Here is a 27,429-nt window from a genome sequence, read left to right on the forward strand (position 1 = left end):
CCGGTGTCCTGGGTGGCAAAGCTGTGGTGGGTGCATGGGGACACAGGCTGGAACAAGGGCTTGGGGCACCCTCTGAACCATGGACCTGACAAGAGGGTGAGTGTAGCCCCCACCATCAGCCTGCCCTGCTGGCAGGGCCCCTAAGTGCCAGAGAAAAGCTCAGCCACAGCCTAGCTAGAAACACAGATTTATTACTATATCAGTTTGTAACCAGCACAACTCCCACAGCTGTGACTCTGGGCCCATGCAGATGCCCTGACCCCACTGTGATACCCCCACGGCCAGTGGGATGGTTGCTAAGGACACAAGCCCACCCACCCCCATCCAGGCAGGTTTGTTGGGGCTGCAGGCTGGGGTCCAACTGTGCCAGGGGCTGCCTGTGAGCTAGCAGCACGGAGGAGGAAACAGAAGCTGGATTTGGAGTTCTTCACCAATGTAAGCCACCAGCTGGGTTATCTGAGCAGTCACATAGCTCTCAGGGTCTCTGGGGAGAGAGTGGAATCAAGCCCCCCAGGCATGTGAGAGAGAGAGAGGGCTGAGCATGGGAGATGCTACCATGTCCACTCTTCTTACCGTGCTCCCTTGGTGCCAGCCCAGATGCTTTGGGGAGGCAGGAGAGGTGCCAGCCCCGTTCCCACCCACAGCTGCTACACGTATCCTGTCAGGTTGTAGGAGTTGGCTTCACTCTTGGTCTTCTGTATCTGGCTGACGGAGGGCGGGGGACTCTTGCCTGCCAGCAGCCGGGGCTGCTGGGCGTTCGAGTAGGTGACGGTTGTGTCCCGGGCAGGGCAGGAGGTGCAGAGGATGAAGCCACCAATGAAGGACAAGAGGGAGGAGATGATGCCCAGGTAAAGTGCCTCCCCGAGCTCGAACTTCATGCTGTCGGGCAGGACGGGGTTGTAGAAGTCCCGCAGCACGGCGTGGATGTTCCACACCAAGGGGATGAAGCAGAGCAGCCCCGCCAGGATGAAGGCTGCGCCGCCGGCCACCGCCACCCGGTCCTTGCCCGGCGAGCCCTGGTTGAAGATCGTGCACCTCATGCCCACGACGGTGAGCAGGCAGGCGAGGGAGGAGACGGTGCAGGAGCTGACCATCAGGGCTTGGGCCGCCTGGACGTCGGCGGGCAGGTTGAGCAGGGAGCTGTAGATGTCGCACTGCGTGATGCCCGTGCTGTACGTGGCGCACTCCATCCACAGCCCCTTGGTGAAGCTCACGGCCGTGACGATGCTGGAGCCGATGTGGGAGCTGACCTTCCAGCTGGGCAGCAGCGTGGCCGTCAGCGTGCCTATGTAGCCCAGAAAGGCCACGGCGTAGCCCAGCAGCTGCAGCCCCACGGAGACCATGCTGCTGGCTGGCTAGCAGCTGCTGGCTGGCTAGCAGCTCCCTGGGGCTCGCGGCTTCTCGTCTGGCTTGCTCCCACACGCTTACCTTCCCATGGCCCTGCCGGCTCCGCTCGCTGTGCCACGGCTCCACCCCGCTCCCAGGGGTGCTGGTTTTGTGCGGACACCGGCACGTGGGTGGGACCTGGGGGGAGGAGAAGCTACCTGCAAGAGTGGAAAGCGAGCCCTCCCCGATTAACGATTGACCCAAGCCCGTGGGGGAGCGCCAAGTGCACTTTCACCTCCGCTATCTCCCCGGCCAGACTTCAGAGGCAGAGCAGCGCTGCCCAGGAAGGATGCCAAAGCCCTCCCTTGCGCCGGGGCCGTGGGCAGGGATGGAGAGCTGGATGCTGGAGGGGGAAAAGTGCCCACTGCCTTCCTGGAGATCCCTTGTCTTCTGTGACATGGAAGCCAAAAAGCTACAGCTGTGCCATGTTATTTGGGACCTGCCAGAGGTGGTGAATCTGATGCTCCCCAAGCTGAGGAAGGGGGATTGTGGCCTTGTCACCATCTGCATGGGGGTCACTCAATGTATCTGCAGCTACTCAGCACCCACCCTGAGCTGCTCTGGCAGGACACTGGTATGTCTGCCTGAGCCTGACCTGTGGCTATTGGCCTCTGTGTGCTGCTGGAAACGATGGGGAGGGATGCATGCGACAGTGATGCCTACAGCCCCAGGAGAGCCTGGAGGTCCATAGAGGGCAGAATTACCCCAGAGCAAAGCACACTACCAGCACCTCAGGCATGCTTCCCGGGCTGAGTGAGGTGACCCGTCCCTCAGCGGGATGAGCACACAGGGGTGCAGCTATGCTTGCTGATGCTAGTGGGGTTTTTCTACCAGTGCTAGTCTCCTGCCCACAGCCCTAGGTGCAGGCCTTGTTCCAAAATCCCTCCCCCACAGTGCCTTGTGAAACCAGACCGAGCCCACACCACAGCAGGCTGACGCCGTGGCCAGCAGCCTCTCACCCTGGGAACGCTCCCAGCTGAGAGTGCCGCTACCACCCAGTGCCTCCCTCTCCTCCCTCCTCTCCCTCTGCCCTGCTGGCAGCTCAGATACCAAAGTTCCCCAATTTTCTATCTCCTTTCCTCTGTGCTAACCAAGACCTCCCACTCTGCCTCAGGGGCGTTGCTGCACAAGAAACACCTGGGGTGCTGGAGGTGCTGACAAAAAAGGCACGGGAGGGCCGTGCTGGAACTCGATGGTACTTACGGAGGCAGCTGGAGACACAGGGTGGGATCGAGGGTGGCTGTGGCCAGGGGTCACCCAGGACTGGAGGTGGCTGGCTGGGGCAGGGTGAGCGGCCGGGGCCCCAGCCCAGGGGATCAGGGACTGTGAATTGTTTAGCTACAGCTTTGCAAAATCCATCTGCAAATGTCAGCCTGGATCAGAGGCTTACTGCAGATCAGAATTAAACCCTTTCAGCGTCGGGAAGGATTGAGGAGCTGGGGTGCCTTGTTTTGCTCATTATCTATTAATTATCAGGGTAGGTTTGCTTAAGTGGCTCAGGTCTGGTTTGCTGTCACCTTTCTGGCGGTCAGCTGGTGGTCAGCAGGTGACTGCTTGCTACTACTGTCCGTGTGTCTGCTTTGGGCTGCATTGCCTGTGCTGAGATTGGAGGGGCAGTGAAATGCCAGCAGATTGAACTCCCCACGCCTGCAGGGTGATTTGGGGCTTTTGGTTCACTCCTCCTGGCACTGCTGGTCCTCTGTGGGGTTTGTTGTTTCAAGACTCCTGGCCCAAATGAGGAGCAAATGGAGACAGTAATGAGGGCTGTGCTGGCCCCGTGCCCCCTCCTGCTCGCCGGCTGCTGCAGATGGAGAGGGGCAGGGAGGGCCCCTGGTGACAAATTGTGCTCAGGGCTGGGCAGGGTTCAGCCGGTGTTTGGACAGGGGTGTTTGGATGCTGATAGCAGAGCTACAGCAGGGACCATTTGCTATTTTCTTTCCTTGTCCCAAATTGAAACCCTCCCAGGAGTGGGAGGTAATCTCTCTGCCAGCAGCACCTTGCCTGGAGAGCTTGGGCAGGAGCAGTGGGCAGAGACAAGATGTGTGGTGGTGCTGAGGGGGTGGAGGTGCCCCAGCTTTGCACTCTTGTATCATGAAGCTTTTCTGTACCTCCTGCTGTGGTCCACATCTCAAAAAGCCAAAGGAGAGGGCAGGCAGCATGGGCAAGTGTGTGCAGTGTGGGAATGGGGTCTGTCAGCTCCCCAGGGTGATTTGAGCAGGGTGCCCAAGCAGGACCATTGGCCTGGCTTATGCCTGAGGTCTACCCCTGTTGTTAATCTTCCCTCCCTGTCCCCTCTTGAGCATCCCATCACCAGTTTTCTGGTTGCTCTGTGCTTGTGCTCACTGCAGCCCATCACATGTGCATCAGCCTGTCACCAGAGCATACATATCACATAGTCCTTATCATGGCCATTGTGCTGTCCTCATCACAAGTTCGCCACACTCTCCCTCTTTCATACCCCTTCTGCTGCCCTAGCATTTCCCATCCCTTCCCCACATTCCCTCTCCCTTATGCAAATGGCTACAAAGAGCACTTAATCATCCTTGTTAATTGTCTCTGCCCTCCCCTGTTTCCCCCTGGGGATTTTCTCACAAATGGTGTCTAACTTTTCTCCTCTGTGTTTTGCTTTTCCACCAGGGATTGCAGCTACTCTGTCCCCAGCCTTCCCCTGACCCTCTGTTTACACAACTGGGACAAATTTCACACACTGGGAAACACTGTCCCCACACCCCCAGTCCCTTGCTCCTTTGCCCTTGCCCCTGCCCTGAAGAATTTGTGAGTCACTGGCTGGGGCAGGGCTATAAAGGTGTCCTTGCAGTGGTCTGCGGTGTCAGAGGGGACATCATCGCCTGCCACCATGGAAGCTGCTGCCTGTTGCCTGCCTCCCCACAGACTCCAGGCGCCTGTGGCCAGTGCTCATCCAGCCTCAGAGCTGGAGCAAGGGGGAAGGTACCTGGATGCTCTGCAGACTGGGGAGGGTGGGGAGAACAGAGGGTGTATGGGAAGGGGGATGGGACAGGCTCTGGCTGGGTTGGGGTGAAGGCTGTGTGGCTGCCCGCTGTGATGGGGACCTGCAGCAGCAATGGGTGGGAGAGAGTGCCCAGGGGCTCCCAAGGGTCCTGTAGGCTGAGCCTGGGTGTGGAGCACTGTAGCTGTGGTGGAACAACTGCACCTGCATGTCCCTGAACCCCTACCCATGCAGCTGGGGGGGTGTGCTGTAGTGGGGGGAGGAAAGAACGGGGCAGAGGGCCAGGGTGGGTGACTGTTGTGCTGAACTTGCTCTCTGCACCTAGATCTCTGCCTCTCTGGAGACCATGGCTGCCCCGAGCAGAGGAGGGAGCTGAGCGGCGGATGGCGCAGACAGACACCGTGAGTTTTACACTCCCTGCTCTGTGTGTGTCCCTCTAGTTTCCCAGTGGCAGGGCTGGAGTGCCTGTTTGGCAGAAAACAACCCTCTCACCCTAGACTCCTTCACCCCCAGCACTGTGCCCACCTCCCCTGGTACATCACCCCAGTGCCCCACAAGCCATGCAGCCTTGCTGGGGCAGGGCCAGGCAGAACCCCTGAGCAACCACAGCCAGCACAGCCCTGCTGCAGGACCTGAAAGGGGCACCTGGTCCCAGGCCTGGTAGGCATTCCTCAGGGGGTTAGCAGGATGCCTGGGCATGAGCTTTTGGGCAGGCGAGGAGATTACGCTGGCAGAAAGCCCATGGGGGAGGGTAGATGTCTGTTTCCTTGGTGGTGGCATGAGGACCTAAACCCAGGGACAGAGGAGGGAAGTGTTAACAGTTTCAGTCCAGGCTGACTCTGCAGGGGTCTGCCAGGTCTGGGGGGCATCATTCCCCTCTGATGGGAGGGAAAAGTCTGCCCTCATTGGCAGCTCATGTCCCCTTGTGCCCTGCTGCTGCTGTGCCAGAGCAGGGGGAAGGAGGAGCCCTGGGACAGGTCTCACACTGACTTGTGTCTCCTCAGGCTTGGACTCGGGAGGCGGCAGAGGATGGCTGCTCCGATAAAGCGCTGCTGTTTTTCCACCACCCAGTCAGGTACGTCTCCTGCTGCTGGCTCCCTGGCTGGGACCAAGGGCAGTGGGCAAGAGGGGGATCTCACCCCAGCTCTCCCCACACAGGCTGCTCTGGCCCAAGTCCAAGTCCTTCGACTATCTGTATAGCGTGGGGGAGAAGCTGTTGGAGAACTTCCCTGTGCAGGCCACCCTCTGCCTCTACGAGGACTCGGGCAGTGAGGAAGAGGAAGAGGAAGAGGAGGAGGAAGAAGAGGAGGCAGGGTACACGGCTGAACGGCCCCCGCTGCAGGCAGGCAGCCCAGGCAAGCTGGTGTGAGGGCGTGGTGAAGTAGACGAGGGCAGGCCTGACGGCACCGAGGAGACACAGGCAGACGCCTCCCCGCGGGCAGCCTGTAGACAGGCGGCGGGTACGAACCTCTCCGCTCAGCGTCAGCAACCCACCGGGGCTCCGGCGGCGCCGCCCCGGGCAGGGGGACTACAACTCCCATCAGCCGTAACCCTCATTGGCTGCCAGGGTCTCCCGGGTTGGGGGAGGAGCGTGCGGCCCCGCCCACCCCTCCCCTGCTCCGCGTTCCAATCGCAGGAGGAGGAAGGGGGCGCGCGTTGGCTGCGGGGGGCTGATTGGACGAGGGGCGGTGCCGGGGCGGGAGGAAAAGGGCGGGGGCGGGGCCTTCCCCTCCCCGTTCACGGGAGGGAGCGGCTGCGGCGGGGTGCGAGGCCGCCATGAGGTAGGGGTGGGGCGGCGCTGGCGGGGCACGGGGCGCGGGGTAGGCAGGCAGGGGCAGGGGGACAGGAAGTACGGAGCTGGTTACGGGATGCTGGGGCAGGAAGGAAGGGGCCGGGGCCCGGTGGGTGGGAGTCGTGGAGCTGGCAAAGGGATTATAGGCATTTGGCTGAGATGTGGCGGTGGGGCAGGGTGTGGTGATGGGGTTCATCTGGGACTAGCAAGTCCCGCTCAGTTGGATAAACTCACATTGGGCTGATGGGACAGATGAGTTTGGAGGGGGACCCTGCTGCGGGGTGACACTAGAAACTGAGGGCGATGGAAGTAATTTGGAATCGGGTTTGGGCAGTGCTGGGGTGGAGGGGCCGGGGCAGGGGCTGGCCAGGGGCAAGCACGAGGGCTGGCTCTGTGGGGTCGGTTGGGTTCCAAAGGCTGTTTTGGGAGGGCAAGGCTTCCTGGCAGCCTGTAGGGACCCCGCGATCCCTGGCAAGTGGAGTCGGTGCAGCCTCTTCTCCTTGCTGTGGATCTTGGCACGGAAAACCCCAAATATTGCTGGGATCCTGCTGAGCGGCTGGCAGCCGCGGCTACGTGATGCCAGGAGAGCCGGCAGCCTCCCTGCGTGCTGTGGCACGTCACTGGTGTCTGTGGATCCCCCTGACCTGTACCTGTACCCCCCAGCCTGGAGAAGAGGTGTGGTCCCCATACCCCCCACCCGGTTGAGGTCTGCGGGGGTCCGGCGCCGCACGCACGAGCTTTTGCCAGCACGATTTCCTCCTTTGGCATCGGTGACGGGAGCGGGGGCGGAGATGTGGGGGAGCCCGGGGGGGGACACAAATGTGTGACTGCAGCATCCTCACTCCCGGCTGCATCCCCCGCGCCTCCTCATGGTTGCCTTGGCAACCTCCTATCGATGGGGTATTTATAGATGAGGCCAACGCGTGTTAGGAAGCTGGAGGGGAGGGGGGACCGGGACCCGGTGGGCGACTGCTAGGTCAGCCTCCAGCTTCAGTCTGCTCTCGGCGTGCGTGGCTGTGCGGAGGCAGGAGGGATGCTGCTCGCCTCGGCGTCACTGCGTGCGGTGTAGCTCAGCTTCTCCTGCTCATTGGAGCCAGGGGAGGTGGTGAGGACTGTGCATGTGTAAATAAAAATCAGTGTCTGGGATGTCTGCCCTTCTAAGGGCTGCTTGTGCTTGTAGGGTTGTGTAGACCTGGCTTACTGTTACTCTGGAATAAACCATCTCTGAGCTCTGACACTGGGTGCATTGGCACAGATGCTTGGGAAATAATTAAAGTCTTCCTGACTTAATAAATGTGTTTCTTGGTGTATGATGTGACTTAGGGAGGTGGAGGTCCTGATAAATCTAGTCCTGATTATCCTTAGTTCTGTATTTCTCTTCTCTTTGTCAAAGGGGGACAGTGAGTGTGGAAAATGTGGCAACTTTCCCATGTGTGTGCTCTTCTGTCCTCTGGGTTTGGGTCTCCTCACAAAAACTGAAGCCAGCAAAAGCAGATCAGGTGGTCCCCACTGAGAGCTGTAGCAGCCTGTGGAGACCATGGATCCAGAGGCTGCTCTCAGCCCCCAGAACAGCTCAGAGAAGCGGGGCTGAGTGTACATCTTGCAGCGAAAAAGCCTTGTGGTACAGGTTGTGGGGTGCAGGAGGTAGCAGACCCATCTTGTGTAATTTTGGTGCTCTGCTGCTTGTCTGTCTTCCTGCTTAAACTCCAGACTGAAGTTTACAATCTGAGTTTTGCAAACTACTGGAAAGAAGCTTCTTTCTCCCTCTGGAGACATCTCCAGGCTTGCTTTGCCTCTTGGCACTTGTGGTGGAGGAACCTCGGAAACCACAGGAAAGGTGTGGGGAGGCACTGGTTTTACTGAGCAGGTGGCTGTTGGAGAGGTGGTGTAGTGCCTGCTGTGGTGGGGTGCTCCAGCTCTCCTGTGCATCTGGATGCCTGCCTTTCATGTGAAATGAGAAACATTTCTAGCCCTGCTGACCCCATGAATGGCTCTGTGCTGTCCCTGACCTTGCTCCAGCTGAGTGGGCTCGAGTGCTTTAGGGATAACTGACCATCTGAAGTCCTGGACCTGAAATCAGCATGTGGTTTAGTTCCTGCTGTTTCTAGCCACGTTTGCTCTTCATCCTCTATAAATCCCCGTAGGAGCTAGTTAGTTTTATCCTCTCTGTCTCCTGACAGAGTTGTGGCTTTGCCACAGCTTGGTGCCATGCAAGGAGATGAGTTTGCTCAGGACGGTGATCGGTGGGGCACTGAGCACAAGGAGAAGACAAAGCATGGAAAACATGAGAGTGAAACTGCTCCTGCAAGCAGAAAGGGACATACTCAGCTTCTGAAGGTCTCTGTTTTACTCCTGTGGGGTTTAGTTTAGTGAAATTCTGCTTTTGAAGCTATTGTTCTGGGTGTGCAGGGAGCTCTGTCACTCCTGCTGCTGCCCTTAGCTTGGCCCAACAACCTTTAGGGGATGCCTGTCCTTTTCTTTCCCATTGTGCAGTCAGCTTTTTGACAGAGCAGAAAACAGCATGGTCTTGTTTATTGCAGAATGTGGGTAGGAGGTGCAGAAGTGGGAACTGGCATGGCTGTGAAGTTGCTTTAAAACAGGATGACTGCTCTACCTGCATCTCATCTCTTGTGTGAGGGAAGAACACCATGCTGCTCCCAGCAGCTTCTGACATTCAGATCTTCTTGTCTGATGATGTTATGGGGACCCTCCTTCATCAGTTTCTTCTCTTCCTACTTCACTTGCCCACAGCCCTCTGGGTTTCCAGTGCAGGGCAGTAGCCTTCCATGGGCTCGTGCAGCATGAGTACCTCAGAGACCTGCCCCAGGCTCTTGGAGAGCTGTGGGGTGTCCTGAGCTGCTCCAGTCCCTCAAGCCATGTGATGGGTGAGGAGGCAGTGGCACTGCTTGGGCTGGGAGCTATTGTGGGCCCACTGGATGCTTTCTGCATGAATTTGACCCTGGGTGGTGGAGGTCTTGGGATTCAAGGGGTGAAATTTAAGCTGTCAGTGATTCTCCTGTTTTCTTCTCTGCAGGTAGGCAGGAGCCCCCTGTAGCCGAGTGAGGCAGCATGGCAAGTAAGTGTTCCCCAGTCAAGATGGAGAGGTGGTGGTGGTGCTGGAGGAGAGAAGGGGAATATTTGGCAGTCATCTCTCCAAGGAAGGAGTGTCTGTGCTTCTTGGGAGGTGTTATTCTCCGTGGAGAGCAGAGCTCAGCAGAGCTCTTATCCCTGGATGTGGTTTGAAGTCCAACCTGACTTGTGCTTCTTTCTTCCCTGTGCAAGGTGGGAGTCGAGATGAGGTGCTGCAGGGCTGCCCTCTCCAGGACTCCCTGTATGTTGCAGCGTTTCTTTGTCTGTGCGATGCTTGCTGTGCTAGGCAGGCCTCCCTGAGGCTCTCTGGACTCACTGGCCTCTCTCCAGGGGCTGCCGATCCGTGCTGGCACGTCCTAGCGGTGATGCTCCTCGTGGCTCATAACTGGCACCCCCACAAGCTGCCCCTCCTGGGGGCCACGCTGCTCTGCAGCCTGCGTGGCTGGTGGCACTGGGGGGCTGTGTTGGCAGCGGACGGGCGGCTGCCTGACCCGGCCCCGCCAGCAGCTTCCCGCGGCACGCCGCGGCCTCGGAAGGTGTGCCTGGCAGGTGGGGCTAGCGCCGTGCCGAGACGGCGGAGGGAGCAGGGTGGCGGCCGGTGAGAGGTCTGTGCAGGGCCGCACTCAACCCTCCCTCCTCGCTCTTCCGGGCAGCCGGGCGCAGGCTGCGCGCAGGGCTGCGGTGGGAGCCGGAGGAGGACGCCGGCTGCGCGCGGGAGACGCAGAGATTCGCTCGGGGAGGCCCCACAGCCACCCGTGACACAGGAGGAGGACCCGAGGGATGACAGGTATGCCTTTCATTGCCTGTGCTCTGCTGGCTGGGGAGGGAGCAGAGGGCTTCAGGCAGCGATTTTATAAGGCAGGTTTAATCTGCTAATGAGGAGGGTACCCGGCTGGGGCCCTGCCTACCTCCACTGCTGTCTTTTCTCTCTCTCCCAGAGCTGAGGTGCTGGCTCACCAGCGCTTACTGGCTGTGGGAGGTGTCCCCTGTGGTGGCAGTGTTCCCCACAAAGCTGTCCCCTTCATGGGGACCCTGATGTGCAGGAAGGGAGCGTGGTGGTCGGTATGTTCACCATCATGTGCTCCCCGGCAGCGTGCAGCCCTGGCTGTCCCTTCTGCAGACACAGCCACACGTCGTTCTGCAGAGAAGGGGAATGTCCCCACCAGCTGGGCAGCAGAGTTGTGGGGTAGTGGTGTGGCCAAGCCTGCCTTCCACCAGGGGCCAGCAGCACCTTAGGAAACTCAGCAGGGATACAATGAACCCAGCCTGCTCCCCCTGCCTAAAGCTCTGATCTTTCCTGAGCACCGGTTCTCCAGCTGGTGTGGGGAGACTTGGAGAGGCACAAGGGGTCAGTACTGAGGCTGCTGGGCCTTGGGAGGACCCCTCTGATCTGCTCAGTTGTCTGCTCTTTGGGTCACTTGGGCATCCAGGCTGGAGAAGAGAGTTGGCAAGGCTCTTGTTTCCTGAGGGCCATTAGTTTCCCTGCTCTGCTTCCAGGCACCTGGGAGCTCTTTGTGAAAGAGGGGAGGGAACAGTGACTTAGGTTCTGCTTTTCTACCATTTCTAGGTCCCTGAAGGAAATTGGATGTGGGAAGAGGCACACACCTCCATCTTGGCATGCTTTCAGTCAGAACATTGCTCCTGATACCTGCCTGTGTGTCTGTTTTTATATCCTGCCCAGCTGAGCATGGCAAAGTAGGGAAGTGTCGTGGCTGGTATCTGCAGGGATGGAAAACTCTGACAGTGGGATCTGCAGCCAAGCTTGTTGCTCCCAGGTGTGCTGAGGACGTTGGAAAAAGGCTCAGACTCAGGTGCTGAGGTGCTTGATCAAGCTGAGAGGCAAAGGAGGTGAGGCCAGACTTCTCCAGCAAAGAATGAGCCATTTGTGGAAGGGGTAGTGTCTTTGTAAAACATCATCTTATGCTGGGAAGGCTCAAGAGAAGGTTGGCCTGGCAGCCTGCTCCCTCTCCAACCAGAATAGCCCTCCTCCTCTGCAGAAGTCAAAGCAAGCTGATCCCTTCCCTCCTGCAAGATGCCTTCTGTGCCTCTTGAAAATGCCTTTTTCCAGCTGTCCTTGTGAAAAAAAATATTAAACCCCCAAAAGTTTGCATAATAAAGTTGATTCTGAGGGAAGGTCTCTGACTCACATCATTCATACTGCTCTTCATTCACAGCTCAGTGGTTCAGCTCTCTGCAAACTCTCTCACTGAAGCAACCCATTAATAAGTCATGGGGGGGAAGTGCACCTACACAGCACAAGGAGAGCACAGTGCCTCTGAGCACAGGATGGTGTAGCACAGTAGTAGTTCCTTGTGCCGTGATCTTGTCCTTGCTTTGTTACTTACAAACACTATTACAAGTACCTTGCTGTTTCTAGGAGCAGGGTATGTGGAAGGCAAAGCAGGAGGAAAGCTGCCAGTCCCTCTGGTAAAAGGCTCCTAATGAAGGAAGCTGATAGCTTCTCACTGAGTGTTCTGTCTTTTGATCTTCACCAAGCTCCTTATCGAGGGAGTGTTTTTGTGTTGCAGCCAAGCTACTCTGCTGGGAGACTCTGGCTGTCCCCTTGCCTCCTTGTCCTGCATCTGTAATGTTGCTGCAGTGTGAGTTGGTTCATCTGGTTGATTTCAGTGGAAGGCTGAGCCTGAGGGTGAAGGAGGTAAAAAGGTTCCTGCGGATCAGCCAGCTGAACCGATGCATCTTCCTCAGGGGAAGCAGCATGACTTTGTGGCTGGCTTAGGAAGTGATGGTGCCAGCCTGCAGCTGAGTGTGTTCAGCTGCACTACAGAAACTCCTCCACAAAATGTGTGCATGGGATGTCTGGGTCCTTGTGGTTTGTGTGGAGTATCTGCTTTCTGGGCAGCAACTTGTTTGCCCCTGGTGTGCCGTTCCAGGTCCTGGTAGGTGCTTGCTTCCCGCACCTCGTGGAGATCTTCCCTCCTGCAGTGTTGGGGGAGAGGCTTTGAAAGGGCAGGCAGGCAGGTGCTGTTCCTGCACAGTCTGGCTTCATGTCTGCATGCTTTGTGGGAAGATCTGATGTGGGCAACCCAGAGCCTCCTGGGCTTTGGGAGCAGAGGAAGGCTTGTGAGGCCTCTGCACCAAAATGCAGTGGGGATAAGAATGTGATGTCATCTGAGGAGACATTGCTGAAGCTCCTTTCAGTATCTGACTCATGACCCCCTGTGCTGTCTCCATGTGTTGGGGAGGTTTGCCTTTGTTGGGCTTGGGCTTGGAAGAAAACAGTCTCTGCCCACCAGCCCCGTGGGGCCCTGCTCACCCAGTGGGATCTCCTTTGCCCTGCAGCAAATGGGCAGCAAGGTGAAATCCCTTCAAGGGCAGGATTTTGAAATCAAGTCTTTTCAGAGCCTTCTGTCTCCAGCTGTCCTGTGTGGTCTGCAGCTGCCACTTCCAATGTCTCTAGCGTCTCAGCCCTGCTGGAAGCATGTTCCTGGTGCCATATATCTCTGGGTGGATCCCAAGAACTCAGTTCCCCTCTGGGTGTGCTCTCTCACTGTGGGCACTCTGCTGTGCTACCTGAATTGTGGCCCTGGGCTTTTGGTGTTTGGGATGCCTGCATCACCGAAATTCAGTGGAAAAGCCTGGCTGGGCAGAGGACAACTATGGGGTTGTCCTCCCTGCTCAGCAGGTCTCTGCCTTTTGTCTTGCAGTGTTCTTGGGGGCCAGGAACGCCCATTCGGTCCTGAAGCGCTTTCCCCGAGCCAACGGCTTCCTGGAGGAGATCCGGCAGGGCACCATCGAGCGGGAGTGCATCGAGGAGGTCTGCAGCTATGAGGAGGTCAAGGAAGTGTTCGAGAACAAGGAGAAGACGGTGAGTTTGTCCTGCCCTGCTCCCCAGTGGCTGCGGGAGGGCTTACGCCTTAGTAAGCTGGAGGCAGAGAAGGAAAGCACAGCGGGAACAGCCTCTCCTGATCGCTTTGCCCTCCTCTTTCTGCAAGCACCGTGCTGTGACTTCACTTTCCAGCATGACTTTCCCTTCCCGGGCAATGCCCTGACCTTGCTATTGCCAGGACAGCCAGGCCACAGCTGCAGGTCGAGCTGGCATTCCCACGGCAAGTGTGGGAAATGTGTCCTGTTGTCCCTGACTCCAGGCTGGAGCTGGTGTTAACCAAATTTCTCCTGCTCGGCGTGGAGGCTGTTGGCTGCCTTTGAGGGATGTCCCCATGATCTTTTGTGGTGGTTCCCAGGGTGCCTCATATGCTGGCAGCCCTGGTGAGAGTGCTGAGGGACAGCCAGAAAGATGCCTGTTTTGTGGACCTAGGGAGGGCAGTGGTGGTGAGGAGGTGCCTGTCCCACCTGCAGCACATGTGCTGTTCTTTGTTCCTGCCGCAGATGGAGTTCTGGAAGGGCTACACCAACTCTGTCTACTCTGTCAAGGACCCCGGGCACAGCACGGAGCGCTCAGACGCTATGTACGTGGTGGTACCCCTCTTGGGAGTGGCTCTTCTGATAGTCATCGCCCTCTTCATCATCTGGAGGTGCCAGCTTCAAAAGGCCACCCGCCACCGCCCTTCCTACGCTCAGAACCGATACCTGGCCAGCCGCACGGGACGCAGCCTCCCCAGGGTCATGGTGTACCGGGAGCGGTCGCAGAGCCAAGGGGAGACCCAGTACCAGCGAGAAACCAGCAGCCGGGTGGCTGGAGATGGCAGAGCTGGGGGCACCCCCCAGCAGGATGGCACCCTCTACCCGCCAGAGCATTCGACCTCTGTCCTCTCCAGACTGTCCAGTGCCACCCCTCCGCCTTCCTATGAGGAGGTGACGGGCCACCCCGAGAGCAGCAGTGGCGAAGAGACCAGCGTCTCCTACAACGAGCCCCCACCCAAGTATGAAGAGATCATGGCCGCTGCCCCTGCGCTGGGCAAATAGCAGCTCTGCCTCCCTCCTGCCCCTCCACACACTCATGCTTACCCACCCTCCCTTCGCCGTGCTTGGGACCCCCTTCAGGTGCCAGCGGGCACCCCGCCTCACTTGTACGAGCTGGTGCCATCACACAATAGCCTTACCCTCCTAACCAAAAATAGCTGTCCCCAAGCGGGGTGAGGCTGGGCTGAGGGGATGGCTCTGGAGCCAGCCGGCCATCTGCCCCTCATTCCCTGCTCACCTAAGTGCTGTAGCAGCCAGAGCAGCTTGTTCCTGGCTCGATGTGGGGCTCTCCCCATGGTGCATTTGATTTCCTCACTTTCCCCTCCAACAGACACAGCATTTCCCATGGTTTCAACGGCCTCGCCGCCTCCCTGGGGCACTGCTCAGCCTTACCCTGCATCCTCATTGGGCCCTGTATTGCTGCTCAGGGCTCTGATTAGGAATTGGGGATGCAGGAGAGGTGCAGTCAATTTCTGCCCATCCCCACAGTTGGTGTCCACGCTCTGTGTTTGGGGAAGGTTCCTCCCTCGTGTGGATCTGCTGCCAGGTGGGAGTGGGGAGCCCGGCCTATCCTGCCGGTGCCTGTAGTGATGTTTGCTGTCCACAGATCGTGGAGGAGCAGTCAGGGAGGTGCTCTCTGATCTCCTAGATCCCTTTGCAAAGAGGGGAAAGACTCGTGATGGTCTTGCATGTCAGGTAAGTGACTTTGGAGTAGTGGGTCTTTTTCCTGATGATCTCTGCTTTCCCCCTGTGGGGTGCCAGCCAGCTGGAGGTCTGGCTGCAGCAGAGTTGGCAGGTGGGATCGCCTCTGACCTCAAGCTAAAGGTAGTCCCATGCTTTAAGAGATGGGATGCTCCTTTTTCCTGGAGCATGGCCTGTCTTGTGTCTGCCCTAGAGATAGGATGCTGGATGTGGATGGGCCCCAAACCTCCTCTTCTCCTTGGGGCTCTTTGTCCTCCAGAGCAGGTAAATGGGAATGCAAGACCCTACTCTCCTGCAGGCCCTTGTGGTGGCCATAGTGCTTGGTGGTCATAGCCCTGGTGTGGAGGGCGTTTGACAGAGGCAGCTGCAGAGGTGAGAGCTGACTGATCATGCCATGAGCCAGTGATGCCAGTAGGTTGGGAGTAGGGCCAAACCCTGTCTAGGTGGTTGTGGTGCCAGGACAGGACAGAAGCAGGTGCCTGGCTGTGGGACCAGAGCATCCCTTTTTCCTGGGCAGCTGTGTTTGGAGTTCAAGCAACGGCTCTGTCCTTTCCCTATCATGTCTGATGGGCTAAAAAGGTGGTTGTGCTCACCAACCCACCAGGATTAGTCCAGAAGCTCCCAGCACTGCCACTTCTTGGTGTTCACCCCAGCACCAGTCTCTCCACCAGCACTGAAAGGCTATTGTACATCCATCAGCTGCCTGCGCCCCGCTGGGTCCCAGCGATGCTTTCACAGCAGGTACCCTCAGCCCAGAGCTGAGGCTTGCCCAGCATGGCCGTCTCTGGGGCAGGACCTGTGGGGTTTGCAGCTGCTGGCACTTTTGTCTGTCCCTTCCCAAGCCTTTACTCTGCCTTTTGGCCTTAGTAAAGTGGGGTTATGGGAAGATGTGACTGAGTGTCAGGGTCACAGCCTGGAAAAGACCAGAGGGAGACAGAAGGGCTGTGTGTCCTCTGTCTTTGCTGCTCGGTCAGTATCCCTGCTGTTTGTATTCTGTACAACCTGGTATATTTCTGTGCAGAAAAAAGGTATTTATTAAAAAACCCTCACAGTCTGAGTGGCACAGGGTGGCTTTTTCCTGCAAGGGGGATGTCTTACTGGGCACAGTTGCATTTCCATCTCGTGGGGGTGCTGGGGCTCACCTCTGCAGGGGGCAGTCAGGGGATACTCTTCCCCAAGACACAGCTGCAGCAGAGTCATCAGTGAGGAAAGGACCAGCACTGGAGGTGAGGTATGTACTGGTACAGGGCTGAGAATGAGTCCCACACATCCAACAGGTGCCTTTGACTTCCCTGGCTGTGTGGTGCAACTCTTGGTGAGAGACAGAGTGTCCTGCAAGCCCTGGCTGTGAAGTGTGAAGGGATGTCCTAAGGTCTTTGAGGGGATTTAGGTGCACAAGTTGCCTTGCTGTACCTCTGTGTGCTCCTAAACCTCTTAGTTAATCCCCTTTAAATAGCAAGACTAGGGCGGCGTGGGATTTATTTTTAAACCCTTTCAAAACCAGATTTTACGGTCAGGTCTTGGACTCTGTCCCCATTCAGAAGTGTTTCAAACCGTCATTCATCCCAAACGGATCATTTTATCACTGCGCACTCCACTGAGTCAGGAGATGAGCTCTGGCACCGCCCGGCGCTTGGACAGCTGCCGTCCTTGCTCCTCGCCGGGCTCCCACGGCGGCGTGGGGACGAGCTGTGGCTGGGACTTCCACGGGCAGCAGAGGAGACAGGCTGAGCCCTCACCTTGATGCGTGGGTTGGTTTGGCCGCAAAACTCTGTGGGCTGCGTGTGCGTGGGGATTGCCGGGGCGGGGCGGCGATGCTCCCGGGTTTGCTCCTGTTCCTCGTTTTGCCCCCGGCAAAAGCGATCCTGTCGCTCCGGTAAGCTTCCCCCTCCGCGACAGGCGCTGGAAGAGGCTCTCCTGCCGGGGTCGGGCCGGGCAGGGGGTGTCCCCTGCTCGCTGGGCGGCCACGCTGCCCTCGGCTGTGGCTTTAAGCGCGGCGGGGGGGCCGGCGAGAGGGTCACCGCCCCCGGGACACTGCTGGGCCCGCCCCGGCTGGCAGCGGGCGCGGCTGTTTACGGGCCCCGCACTTGTCTTCAGCTGCGAAAACCCCCGATCAGTAAGTGCCCCCTCAGTGCCCCCTTCGCTAGCCGCTGGGTGCCGGAGCCGGGCACAGGACGGGGCGGTGCGGGCGGTCCTGGCCCCGGCCGGGAAGCGCGGCCGGCACTGGGGGGTGCTGGGTTGTCCCGGCCGGGGCAGAATCCTGGGGAGGCGAGGGGCGGGCTCCTCCTTTGCTCGGGCATGGGAGCCCTCCGTGCCTTGGAGCCGTCCACAGCCCCGCTCCCCTCCTGCCTCCCACCCCGCGAGTGGCCGGTTCCGCTCACGCGTGTGCCGTAGGTTGAGTTTCTCAGCCCTCCCCACCCCTCCCCTCCCCTTCCCCCGCGGTGATCAGAGCCGGGCGCTGTGCCTGGGATCCTTGGAGCTGTTTGCTCCCCAGCGCACCCCTCAGCCTGGGGGCGAGGTGGGGCAGAGGGGTCACCCCGGCTCTGCGGCTTCGCTGTGTCAGGCGGCAGGATCGGATTCCTCCCATTCCCCTCCTCGTTATCCCCTCTGCCATTTCAAGGGGCAGCCTGGAGCCGAGGGGCAGCGCTGGGAGCGGGGGCAGCTCCTGTAGCAGTGGGCTGCTCCCTCCGGCACCCCATCCTGAGAGGTGAAGGAGGGTGCTGGGCCAGGCTGATCCTGCCCCTGCTTTGTACAGAGCTTCCTGAGCTGGAGGGACCGAGAGAGGGATGTTGGAGTTTCCCTCCCCAGGGAGGGCTTTCCCGGCTTGCAGGATTTCAACCTACTCACAGGCTTAGTGAGACAGAAATTGCCTCTTGCTGCAAAAGCAAGGAGTGTCAGAGCTGAGGCTGGGGTGCAGGCTTCTGCCGGCAAGGGGGGTTTCTTGGCATGAGCTGGAGAAAGCCCTAAAGAAAGTTGAAGGAGGAAATCCAGCCACTTAACTCTTCTGTGCTTATGTGTTCTGACAGCTAATGCTTACATTGGTTTTTTTTCTCTCTTCTTAATGGCTTCGTTTGTCCGAGCCTGCTCTTCATTCCCACCCCTCTGCTCTTTGGGAGCTGCAGCAGCTTCATAGGTGGTTAGAAAATGAACCATCTGCCCTCTCCAGATGTGTTGCCATTGATGTGTGCTGGGGTGCTGAGGAGCAGGCTGAGAAAGCCACACAGGGTGTTCACTCCTCTCCAGCACCAGAAGTGTGGTTGTGGACTGTGGGGCTGGGTGTGGGGTGCAGGTGTTTCCTGTGAGGAGGCTGACATCACTTTGGGACTGTCTCAGGACCTATGGGACCGTCCCAGGACTGACTACCCTGCTCCTAAGTGGGGTGTTCCTTCAAAATTCCACTTTCTTCTTTGGGGAAAAGTAGAATGTGTGTTGTAACACCCGTGGGGGTGGTGCCACCTATGCCAGTGTTGAGTCTGGGCAGGTTGGTGGAGAAGGTGTGGGGTAGGTTGAGGCTGCTGTGCCCCCACACCCCCTGTCTCCAGCAGTGCCTCTGGGACAGAACCAGTTGCAGGGACAAAGATTTTGTCTCTGTGCAGCTGGAAGAAGGAAATCACTGCAGCTGATACTGGGCAACTTTCAGTCTCCTTATTTAAAGGTTTTTAATGGCAGAGGAGGAAGAGAGCAGCGTGAGGCAGGTGGCCACTGGAAGTGCTGGTGGTTGCAGACACAGAGCCTGTTCTGCCACCCTCCTGTACCTGGAGTCACAGGGCCTGGATGATGCCAGGGATGTGATTAGTGGCTCGAGGGCCACACACCCCTTCTGGCTCTTCCTCAGGGTTTTCCCTCTGCTCCTTTCCCCTGCAGGATAGCCAGGGGATGACAGGGCAGGTGAGAGCAGCCGAAACACTGTGTCAGAGACCTGTCTGCTAAATAGAGTCGCTGGATGTGATCAAAGAAGGCAGGGCTCCGGCATGCTCCAGCTTGCTCTCCTCATCCCATTTCCTCCCCTTGAGCCTTGAAGAGGAAAGCCTCTTCTGCCTCCAGCTGTTTGGGCTGTGCTGGGGCACATGGCCCCTGTTATGTTGGAGGTTTTGACCTGGAAGCAGAAGGGGACCTTCTTGGCCACGTTGAGCTCAAAGGGTGGCAGCAATGAGAGTTCAGGGGGCTGTACATGCACATGGCACATCTCTCACAACTAGGTTCTCACTTGCAGTGGCCCTGCACCCTTGCCCCTGCCCTGTCTTTGTGGGGGACACCCCCCTCCCCACCATTACAGTATCACAGTATAACTGAGGTTGGAAGAGACCCCAAGGATCATCAAGTCCAACCTGTCTCGGTAGACCTCACAACCAGACCATGGCACCAAGTGCCATGTCCCATTCTCCAGGGCATCTCTGACAATGTCTGTTGTGTGTGTTTCTGCCTGCATTTTAGCTGTCTTACAGCACCTGTGTTGTCCCTGTGCAGGTGCCAGCCTGGAGGAGCTGCTTGCTGCCGCTTTTGCTCAGCTTTCTCTTCTTCTGTGTGAAGCTCCTGGCTGCTCAAGCAGCCTGAGGAAATCAACAGGGATGTGGCCGTTTTGGGGGCTGGACTGGAGCCGAGCCCGCTGTGACTTGCTCTTCACAGAAGCCATCAATCAAAGAATGCAGGTTCCCAACAGGCTGAAGGTAGCGGACAGCTCCAGCCCTGTGGACCGGGAGCCAGTGGCAGAGGACATCCCTGCTTCCTTTCGCATGCACATCCCTGATAGGATTTCCCTCGCAGGTAATGTCTTGGGTTGTCTTTTGGGGTGGCTGAAGGTCGGTGGGGCTCTGAAACATCCCAGGGAGTACAAGCCCTTTGTAAAACATCCAGAGGCTTGTTTTGCAAGAGCAGAGGACAGGGCCAGATGCTGTAGTCAGCTTTCTTCTGGAAGGCAGGGTGGGATATTTGGGGAGGGGTGGGCAAAGGTAACTAACATAAAGCAGAATGGGCCTTGGTTCCAGAAGGTGAGGAGCAAAATCTGAGGGCGTCTCCCTCAACATCTCTTGCAGTTCTCTCTGGGCCTTTGATAGGCTGCTGTCATGCTTTGAACTTGACTGGCAGCCAAACACCACACAGACACTTACTGACCCTCCCCTTGCCCCAGGGAGTGGGAGAGAGAATGGGAGGGGTAGAGGTAAGAAGATTTTTGTAGATAGAGATAAAATCAATCTAATAATTGAAATAAAATGAAAATAACAATGATAACAATAATAGAACATACCAAGGAGTAATGTGCAATGCAATTGCTCACCACCCCCTGACTGGGGCTCAACCCATTCCTGGCTAGTGACCCTGGAGGATAGAATCCTGAAACTGCAATCCTGGAAGAGAGAGACCCTGGAAGAGAGAGCCAGCTCAGTTCCCAGCTAACCCTCATCTCTGTACTGAGCATGAGGTTGTGTGTTATGGAGTATTTCTTTGGCTGTTTTGGGTCTGTTGCTCTCCATGCCCCCTCCCAGCTTCTGGTGCATGTGCACAATAGCAGGACATGGGAGGTGGAAAAGTCCTTGATTCCTTAGCAGCAACCGAAACCATCAATATATTACTGGCAGTCTTATCCCAAATCCCACCCTGAATCCAAAGCACAGACTGTTCTAGCTTCTAAGAAGGGGAAAAAGAGCCCCAAACCATCTATCTCAGCTGAAAGCTGGACAACTCCCTGCTGTGGGATGCAGAGACATATGGCTCTGTCTCTTTGAGAACCATTCCAGAACCTCACTTTCCTCAGGAGTATGTCCAGTTGCTTTCCACCCCATGTCTCTCTGGGTTCTCCTGCTACTCACACCTTTAAGATGTGGGCTTTGATGTCCATCTGGTACCAACACAGGGCAGGCTCTCCTACATAGGTGGATCTCTCTTCTCTCCTCTCTTTAAGGTTGTTTGGTTTAATTCTTTCCTTTCTCCTCCCTGTAGAAATATCAGATGCCAGTTTGAGGCCCATCCTGCTGAACCAGCAAAGGAAGGTCCCTTCTGTGGTGGTGCACAGGTCCCCAGACTCCTCTGCTGAGCCCACCCCCCGTGGGGAGCTCCCTTTTCTGCACGTAGCCAGCAGATCGAGCTCCCAGAAGCGCAAACGATGGGTAAGGTATTGAGAGGGGCTGGGGTTGCCTGTGCTGGGAGAGGGGAGCAGTCCCACTGCTGGGTTTCTCCAGAGACAGCAGCCCAAGCCAGAGTGCTAACTCTCCTCATAGGAGGTCCTAGGAGTGAGGGTGTTGGAGTGGTAGGATCTCTTTCTGTCCCATAATCAGTACAGACTGGTGTGCTGGGACATCAGTGTAGCCAGATTCCCTGCTGCCTTTTGTGAGAAGCAGATAGGCTTGGGTAAGTTCCAGTCCCCCCCCAGCTTCCTTCTCCTACTTTTGAAGTCCCTTTTCAAGTGCTGTTTTTCCTAGATGAAGTACAAGACAGAGCTGTTTCATCATTGCAGCAGAAAGGGTTCAGGTGTCAATGCTGAGAGCATGTTTTAAACTTGTCTGACACTGATTCAAAGAGAGGCCCCTGACATGGGCAGGCAAAGGCTTGGTTTGGCTGCTGGAGCTGCTTATCTGCCTCCTCAAGTGCTTTCATCTTCCTGAGATTCAAGACCCATTCCTGGATGTTAGCTTCAGGATTTTAAGTCTTGAATAGAGATCAGATCAGCAGGCTCCTTGCTGGTGGCCCTTGCTCTGCTCCAAGTGTGTCTCCCCACCTGCTCCAGCATCAGCTCACAGGGTTTGGAGCTCACATAATGCTGTCACCACTGAGTGCTTTCCCTGTGCTGATGAGCTCCTGGCACTGCAGACCATACAGGGCACTGGGCTGGGCTTGCCCTGTGCAGGGCCCCTGTGCTGATGTGGTTGTGTTTGATGCCAACAGGGCCATCACAGCAGCAGGTCACGGCGGGAGAGGACTCCGAGCGACTGTGCCCAGCTGGCCTTGCCCAGCCCAGGACAGCAGCAGGAGTGGTGAGCATGAACCCAGAGCCATCTGGGGTGGGTGGGGATCAGCATCTCCTGTCATCTGCTGCTTTAATGCTCTTTTAGTGTCAGTGTCCTGAGGTGGGGGTGGTATCCGGACTGGGGCAAGGCAATACCTGGGGAGCCCTACTCTTGCATGAGACGAATGTGTCTTCCGACGTCACAGAGCTTTGTGCCAGGCAGCATGGAAGGCAGCTGCACTGGCCCCCAGGGTGATGGCTCTCTGCTGAGATGCAGGTTGGAGAGCATACCCCTTTTCACAGCAGGCTGGGAGCTCTGGTGGTCCTTGTTTGGCCATCAGGCCAGGAGGATCTTTCTGCCCTCTCTGGCTTGTGCCAGTCACTCTGGCTCTGCCGTCTTCCTCTCAGTGCTTTGCAGTGTACTCTCCTGCTCCAGCACCACCATGGCAGAGTGCTGGGGTCTGCAGGCAGGTGACCACTGGCAAATGAGGCTCCAGGGCTTAACCAGGTTTCTACAAGGGTTGTTGAAACTTGTGGTGCCTTGCAGACAGGGTGGGCTAAGAGCATACTTGCTTTTCAGCTCTGTGAACATAGCTTGTGAGCAGTAGCGTGGTGATAGTGATCCTTGGCTCATGGCCTTGGGCCAGAGACTTTCCAGTGGAGAAATCCCAGAACAGAGCCACTTTCCCCCTAGAAGTCCAGGGTTGTCCTGGGTGGCAGGAGAGCTGTTTTCTGTGACCTCTGTGAGAGCAGCTGGTGAAGGTTTGATTATCACACAGCCATGGCTGACTCTGAAGGAGTCAGGTGGCTGCCTTGGAGCCTTTAGGCTGCTAGAGGAGGTTCTCCCACTTGGTGCAGTAGGGCCATGGGTGCTGAAGGCATTGCCCAGAGATGCTTGGAGCTGCTGAAGAGATGAAAGGCACTGCCAAAGGCCAAGCTGTGCCCATGCTGTGCCAGGCCAGGGAATAACAGGAGTGGTTCTGTGTGCACCCCAGGCCGGACGTGTGCTCCCAGCCTGCACGCAGTGCCCCACTGCCCCTCCTGACGGAGACAGGCAGGATCTACTCCATGCAGAACATCTTCCAGACCATGTACCTTCTGGGCCAGGTGCTCTTCCAGCGTTTCCAGGGCTCTCTGCAAGACCCAGTGCTGTCCAGGTGATTTTAGCTCGTCTGGAGCCACCTCCCTGTCATTCTGCAGGGACTTGCCTTTGCCTCTCTAAGGCGTGAGCCAGGCATGAGCTCTGTAAGCCTCAGGCTGCTTCGTGCAGGAGCAGGATGTTCCTGCATGGCTGCTCCAGATTCTCCTTCTCACCTGTCCTGTCTGCCTGGCCCAGGAGTGCCTGGTGCAGCCAGCCTGGGTGCACGCTGCTAACCCAGCCCAGCTTGTGTCTCCTGCTTAGCCTAACGCTGGTCCCCTGGGCAAGCCAAGTGAAGGGACACCGCCTGTGACACTGCTGGGCTTTCAGCTGCTCTTCACTACTAAGCAAGGGCTATTTTTGTTGCATGTCTTGGTAGCTTACAGAGAGCAAACAGCCAGAACAGACGGCCTGAGCCAGGTCCTGCCCCCAAGACAGCCTCTCCTGCAGACTCCCACCACCCTTGACTGTATCTTGGTCACTCTTAATTAACCTTTTCCAGGAACTGGCTGCACTGAGCTACTCATTCCATGGCTGATGCCCCTAGCCAGGGTGCAGTATGCCTGTGCTGGAGCCAGCGTGTAATGATCTCAGTCTCTTTGGATGTGCTGGAGCAGCTGTCTCCACCATACCCCGTGCAGGTGCAGTAAATGTAAGGTGTTCAAAGACATCATGAAGGTGTCCCCACTCCTCTAAGGCTCCTGAGCAGCCAAAGGAAAGTCTAAATACTTCCAATTCTCCTTGAGCAAAGGAAGAAAGGGAGGAGAGTGAGCATCCATCATTGGTGGCACAACCTGCCTTCCCTACCCAGCTGGTGTAGAGGTGCAGGCAGTGGAGCTGCCTTCTACCTGCAGAGGGTGCAAAGTGATGTCCCTGTTTTTAACCACAGACAGTAGCCTGACTGTCTTCAAATGCTGCTTCCCTTTTTTTTCCTCCTCTTTCTTTTCAATCTTCAGCAAAGTCTGGCCATTATCACCAGGGCTGGCTGGGGAAGTGTTACCTCACAGACACATTTTCAGACAGAGGGTGACTGAATCTCCTCGTGCTTGCCTTCAGTGAGATCAACATCATGCTGCAAACACAGATAAATACTCTCTCCTCCCCAAGGTCTCTGAAAGAGATGATCATTAGCCTGTATGGTACCAGCTGAGTGCCTGTGTGAGTTGCTGGTGTGCACAGGGGAGTTTAGAGGGTGGAAGAGCTGATGTAGGGCCAGCCTGTGGTGACAGGGACAACAAACTGAGTGTGGCTATTTTGCTTTCCCTCACTGTGGATCTGCCTTATTTTGTGGCCACAAAATAAGGGGGAGATCCGTGGTCTGTGTTGCCTCAGTGGTGGTCTCTTTGTTTCCAGAGGTGGAAGAAAGTGGTGCTTGTGTGGGTTGCTGGTTTCTGTTTCAAGTTGCAGGTAAAATTTGCTGGAAGAGCAAAAAAAAAAATGACAAAAAAAGCCAAGACATTTTTGTTGGAGTGGAGGAGAAAGTGAGCTGTGGCATGTGGGGGTGCTGGAGAGGAGCAAATCTTTGTCTCAGCAAACCCAGGCCCTTTTCCTGGCTGCTTCCTACCAGCAGGATCCTTACCTGCTGATGTAAACAAGATCTTCCCTCTGTTTTGGCACTGGCCCTGTGTTACAGATCTACCTGAGTGCCTCTGAAGTTGGTTTATCCAACTCTCATTCTCCACTGAGAATGGATGCTCAGGAAATGCGTTTTCTCTCTGTCAGACCTCCACAGAAACACCAGCACATATCTTACCTGTTGTCTGGCATGGCATGCACTGTGGTGTTGGTGGGGTTTTTTTGGTGATCATTATGGGGTGCATGGTAGAGGGGTATAAATATGCATGCTGTGGGGTTTGGAATAATGACTAGATGCCGTGCAGGTGCTGTTTCCTCTCTCCTGATGCTGCATCCAGACAGCACACCCTGAGCTACCTGCATGGCTCAGCTCCCTGTGGCAGTGCCACATGTGTGGTAAGGCAGTTAGTTGCACCTCTTGAGTAGTGCTTGTCTGCCTGCATCTCTGCTTTTCTTTAGCAGCTCCCAGGAGGCCAGCTCAGCTCCGGAGAGCATCTCAGAGGAGGTCGGGGTGGGTGAGATGGCAGCAATGAGAAAACAGGTGAGATGGGGGTGAAGGTCTGCCATAGGAGGGTGGGTGAGGAAGCTCCAGGTGTCTTTTGCTCAGTCCTGATGGGGTGGGCATTGCCAAAGCAGTCCCAGGTGATGCTGGTACTGGAGAAGCAGTGGAGGATTTAGCTGTGTGTTACCTGACACCTTCCTGTGTCACCTACTCTAGGTGATCCTGCTCTGGCAGGGGGGTTGGACTAGATGACCATTCGAGGTCCCTTCCAACCCCTAACTTTCTGTGATTCTGTGACCCATGAAGCTCCTACCTTCAGGGGCTGTAGGGCTCCAAGAGACAGCCAGACTCCTCCATCTGCTGGCAGTGAAGGGCTCAGATGCTCCTCACATGAGAAGGACCTTTCCCCGAAGTATCTGCTGAGATACTGCTCCAAACTATCCTGCAGCAAGCCACTGCTCTGGAAAAGGAGGACCTAAAAGGGATGGCAGCTCCCATCCCTCCATCCCTTGCTGTTCCATGCCTCTGGGCTGTAGCCAGTGTCCTGCACTTTGTTGTAGGGCTGACAGCAGCTCCACTGCTTCCCTTGCAGCTGACGAGGATCTCAAGGAGGCTCCGCGTGCTGGAGGAGCAGTGCAGCGCCTGGCGCCAGAAGGAAGCCCTCCTCTACTCCGTGATGATCTCTGCCTGCCTCATCAACACCTGGCTCTGGCTGAGGAGATGATTGCCCCTGCCTCAACCTCCTCTGCCCAGCCCTGGCAGGGTGGGTGAAGGCAGGCAGAAGGTCCTTGCTTGCATACTTGCAAACAGTAAAGCAGTGTTTGTTCTTCCCTTGGCGTGCCCTTTGTGCCCTAGGCCCTCGAGGATCTGTGCCCTTTAGACTCAGTTTACAATGAAGGTGCCATCCCTTTGCCATGCTCTAGCATCAGAGGTGGGTGAGGGGAAGCGATGAAGCTGGACCTTGTGCCACAGCAGCTGGAGATGAGTGTGGGAGAGGCTGATTCCAAGGAGTATGGCCCAACAGGAATAGTCCCAGCACTGGGCTGTGGCTGCAAATGCTCTGCAGTGGGAGACCCTCTGGCCCTTGGGCTGTCTGCCAGAGGAGATAAAGAACCAAGGTGATTTGTGTTTGTGGACATGATGCCCTGTTACAGTCTTAAGCTGTGGTGGGCCCAGTCCCCTGAGCATATCCCAGCTTGGATAGCTCAAGTCTGATCCCATAAATGTCCTCAGCCAGCTGCTGTGGACAGTTCCTCATCTTCCATCTCAAAAGCTTCTGTAGAGTGGTTGAACATTTTTAAGCTGCTAGTAGGCTTTCTTTTATTTCTTGTGCACTGCCCTTTCATGGAGGTACTACTGCCAGTTCTTCTATGCCATAGCTCCTGCTCTAGGAGGGGTGCAGCTGGAGGAAAGAGGGGCTCCCATCCCTGCAGCTGCTGCTGCTGTGCCACCATCTCGGCTCCTGTCCCGCTGGGGGCAGTTCTGCAAATGTTCAGATCCAAAGTGGCTGTAAGAGTGTTGCTGAGGTCTCTGGGCTCATCCAGGAGCTTGGCTCTTTCCCAGGGAGATTTTTATGGAAAACATTCCCATGATGACTTTTTGGATGGTGAGGCCTTGTCCCAACAGTGATAGCAGCAGGCAGGCTGCAGAGAATTGCCCCTTTGGGCAGCAGTGGGTAACTATCAGATGGGCAAACACCAGAGGGCAGGTTGCTCCCAGCTCTGCTGCCAAGCTGTTACTTCAGCCACGAGAGGAATTCTTGACCCTTCTGCTCTTTAGCTCAGAAGAAGCCCAATTCAGCACCTGTGCTGTTTCTTTCCTTCTGTGGACATCAGTAACACTTGGATCTGGTGTGACTGTGAGAGGCTTTTGATGGTTCATCCAGCACATCTGTTGGAGCTGTGCTTGCAAGGCTCTGGGGGCAGGTTTGACATGGTTTAATAGGACCTCTCCTCTTCTACCTGTAAGTAATTGTAGCTGGATCTGCAGGCCATCCAGATGTCCCCATAGCTTGTTTACAGATGTGGATGCTTGGGTGTTTTCTTCCTGCAACTGCCATCAAGCATCTGTGACTGCCAAGCTGGCAGCTGGACACTGACTGATAAATAACTGTCCCACAGGTAACTGCTGGTCTGAGCCTGTGCCTGAGAGCTGAGCTGAGGAAAACACTCAGATTTGTTGCAGGGGAGAGCCAAGCTCGTGTGGTGGGCTTGGTGTGCTGTGGCAGGGAGTATGTCAAGGAGGGGAGCACTGGTGCAGGGATGGTTCCTGTGGCATGTGGCTGAGGGATGTTGGTCAGGGTCACCAGGGGACCTTCCAGAAGGGGGTCTGTATAAGGGAGCTTCCACTGTGTGATTCATGCCAGGAAGGCAGGGGAATTGCTTGGCTGGTTTCTCTTCTCTGAGGGCTGTGAATGTGTTTTGGAGGGAGCTTGGGGCTTGTTGTTTGTTTGTTT

At 56.7% G+C, this 27,429-nt stretch overlaps 3 protein-coding genes across 5 annotated transcripts; 2 read left to right on the forward strand and 1 right to left on the reverse strand.

The window, feature by feature from the left end:
• Positions 1 to 326: 326 nt before the first annotated feature.
• CLDN2 (claudin 2) lies at positions 327 to 2,701 on the reverse strand. Of its 2 annotated transcripts, none has more exons than XM_054169431.1 (2): positions 2,590 to 2,701; positions 327 to 1,544 (listed from the first exon to the last, which is right to left on the reverse strand). In XM_054169431.1, the coding sequence occupies exon 2, from the start codon at positions 1,341 to 1,343 to the stop codon at positions 648 to 650; it is 696 nt and encodes a 231-aa protein (XP_054025406.1). In that variant the 5' UTR covers positions 1,344 to 1,544; positions 2,590 to 2,701; the 3' UTR covers positions 327 to 647. The 2 variants fall into 2 exon arrangements, with proteins under 2 accessions (XP_054025406.1, XP_009905613.1); XM_009907311.2 differs by having other exon boundaries at positions 327 to 1,524; positions 2,590 to 2,700.
• Positions 2,702 to 6,068: 3,367 nt separating this feature from the next.
• On the forward strand, positions 6,069 to 15,910 carry PRRG3 (proline rich and Gla domain 3). 2 transcript variants are annotated; one of them, XM_054169429.1, is made up of 4 exons: positions 6,069 to 6,135; positions 9,181 to 9,222; positions 12,902 to 13,062; positions 13,584 to 15,910. In XM_054169429.1, the coding sequence occupies exons 2-4, from the start codon at positions 9,216 to 9,218 to the stop codon at positions 14,118 to 14,120; spliced, it is 705 nt and encodes a 234-aa protein (XP_054025404.1). In that variant the 5' UTR covers positions 6,069 to 6,135; positions 9,181 to 9,215; the 3' UTR covers positions 14,121 to 15,910. The 2 variants fall into 2 exon arrangements, with proteins under 2 accessions (XP_054025404.1, XP_054025405.1); XM_054169430.1 differs by having other exon boundaries at positions 6,096 to 6,135; positions 9,185 to 9,222.
• Positions 15,911 to 16,220: 310 nt separating this feature from the next.
• FATE1 (fetal and adult testis expressed 1) lies at positions 16,221 to 27,429 on the forward strand. Its single transcript, XM_009907310.2, has 7 exons — positions 16,221 to 16,570; positions 19,287 to 19,583; positions 20,757 to 20,923; positions 21,699 to 21,787; positions 22,755 to 22,916; positions 24,935 to 25,013; positions 25,567 to 27,429. Exons 2-7 carry the CDS (start codon positions 19,388 to 19,390, stop codon positions 25,696 to 25,698), a joined length of 825 nt encoding a protein of 274 aa, XP_009905612.2. The 5' UTR covers positions 16,221 to 16,570; positions 19,287 to 19,387; the 3' UTR covers positions 25,699 to 27,429.

Source organism: Dryobates pubescens, chromosome 18 (genome assembly GCF_014839835.1).
Source record: "Dryobates pubescens isolate bDryPub1 chromosome 18, bDryPub1.pri, whole genome shotgun sequence".
NCBI lineage: Eukaryota > Metazoa > Chordata > Aves > Piciformes > Picidae > Dryobates > Dryobates pubescens.

Excerpts from the sequence above, each read along its gene's own strand:
- FATE1 (XM_009907310.2), top strand. The coding sequence starts at position 19,388 with ATGTGGCCGTTTTGGGGGCTGGACTGGAGCCGAGCCCGCTGTGACTTG. Across the intron at positions 20,924-21,698 it reads CCCAGAAGCGCAAACGATGG|GGCCATCACAGCAGCAGGTC; the intron begins GTAAGGTATTGA and ends TGATGCCAACAG. Across the intron at positions 25,014-25,566 it reads TGGCAGCAATGAGAAAACAG|CTGACGAGGATCTCAAGGAG; the intron begins GTGAGATGGGGG and ends CTTCCCTTGCAG.
- PRRG3 (XM_054169429.1), top strand. Across the intron at positions 13,063-13,583 it reads TCGAGAACAAGGAGAAGACG|ATGGAGTTCTGGAAGGGCTA; the intron begins GTGAGTTTGTCC and ends TTCCTGCCGCAG.
- CLDN2 (XM_054169431.1), bottom strand. The coding sequence starts at position 1,343 with ATGGTCTCCGTGGGGCTGCAGCTGCTGGGCTACGCCGTGGCCTTTCTG.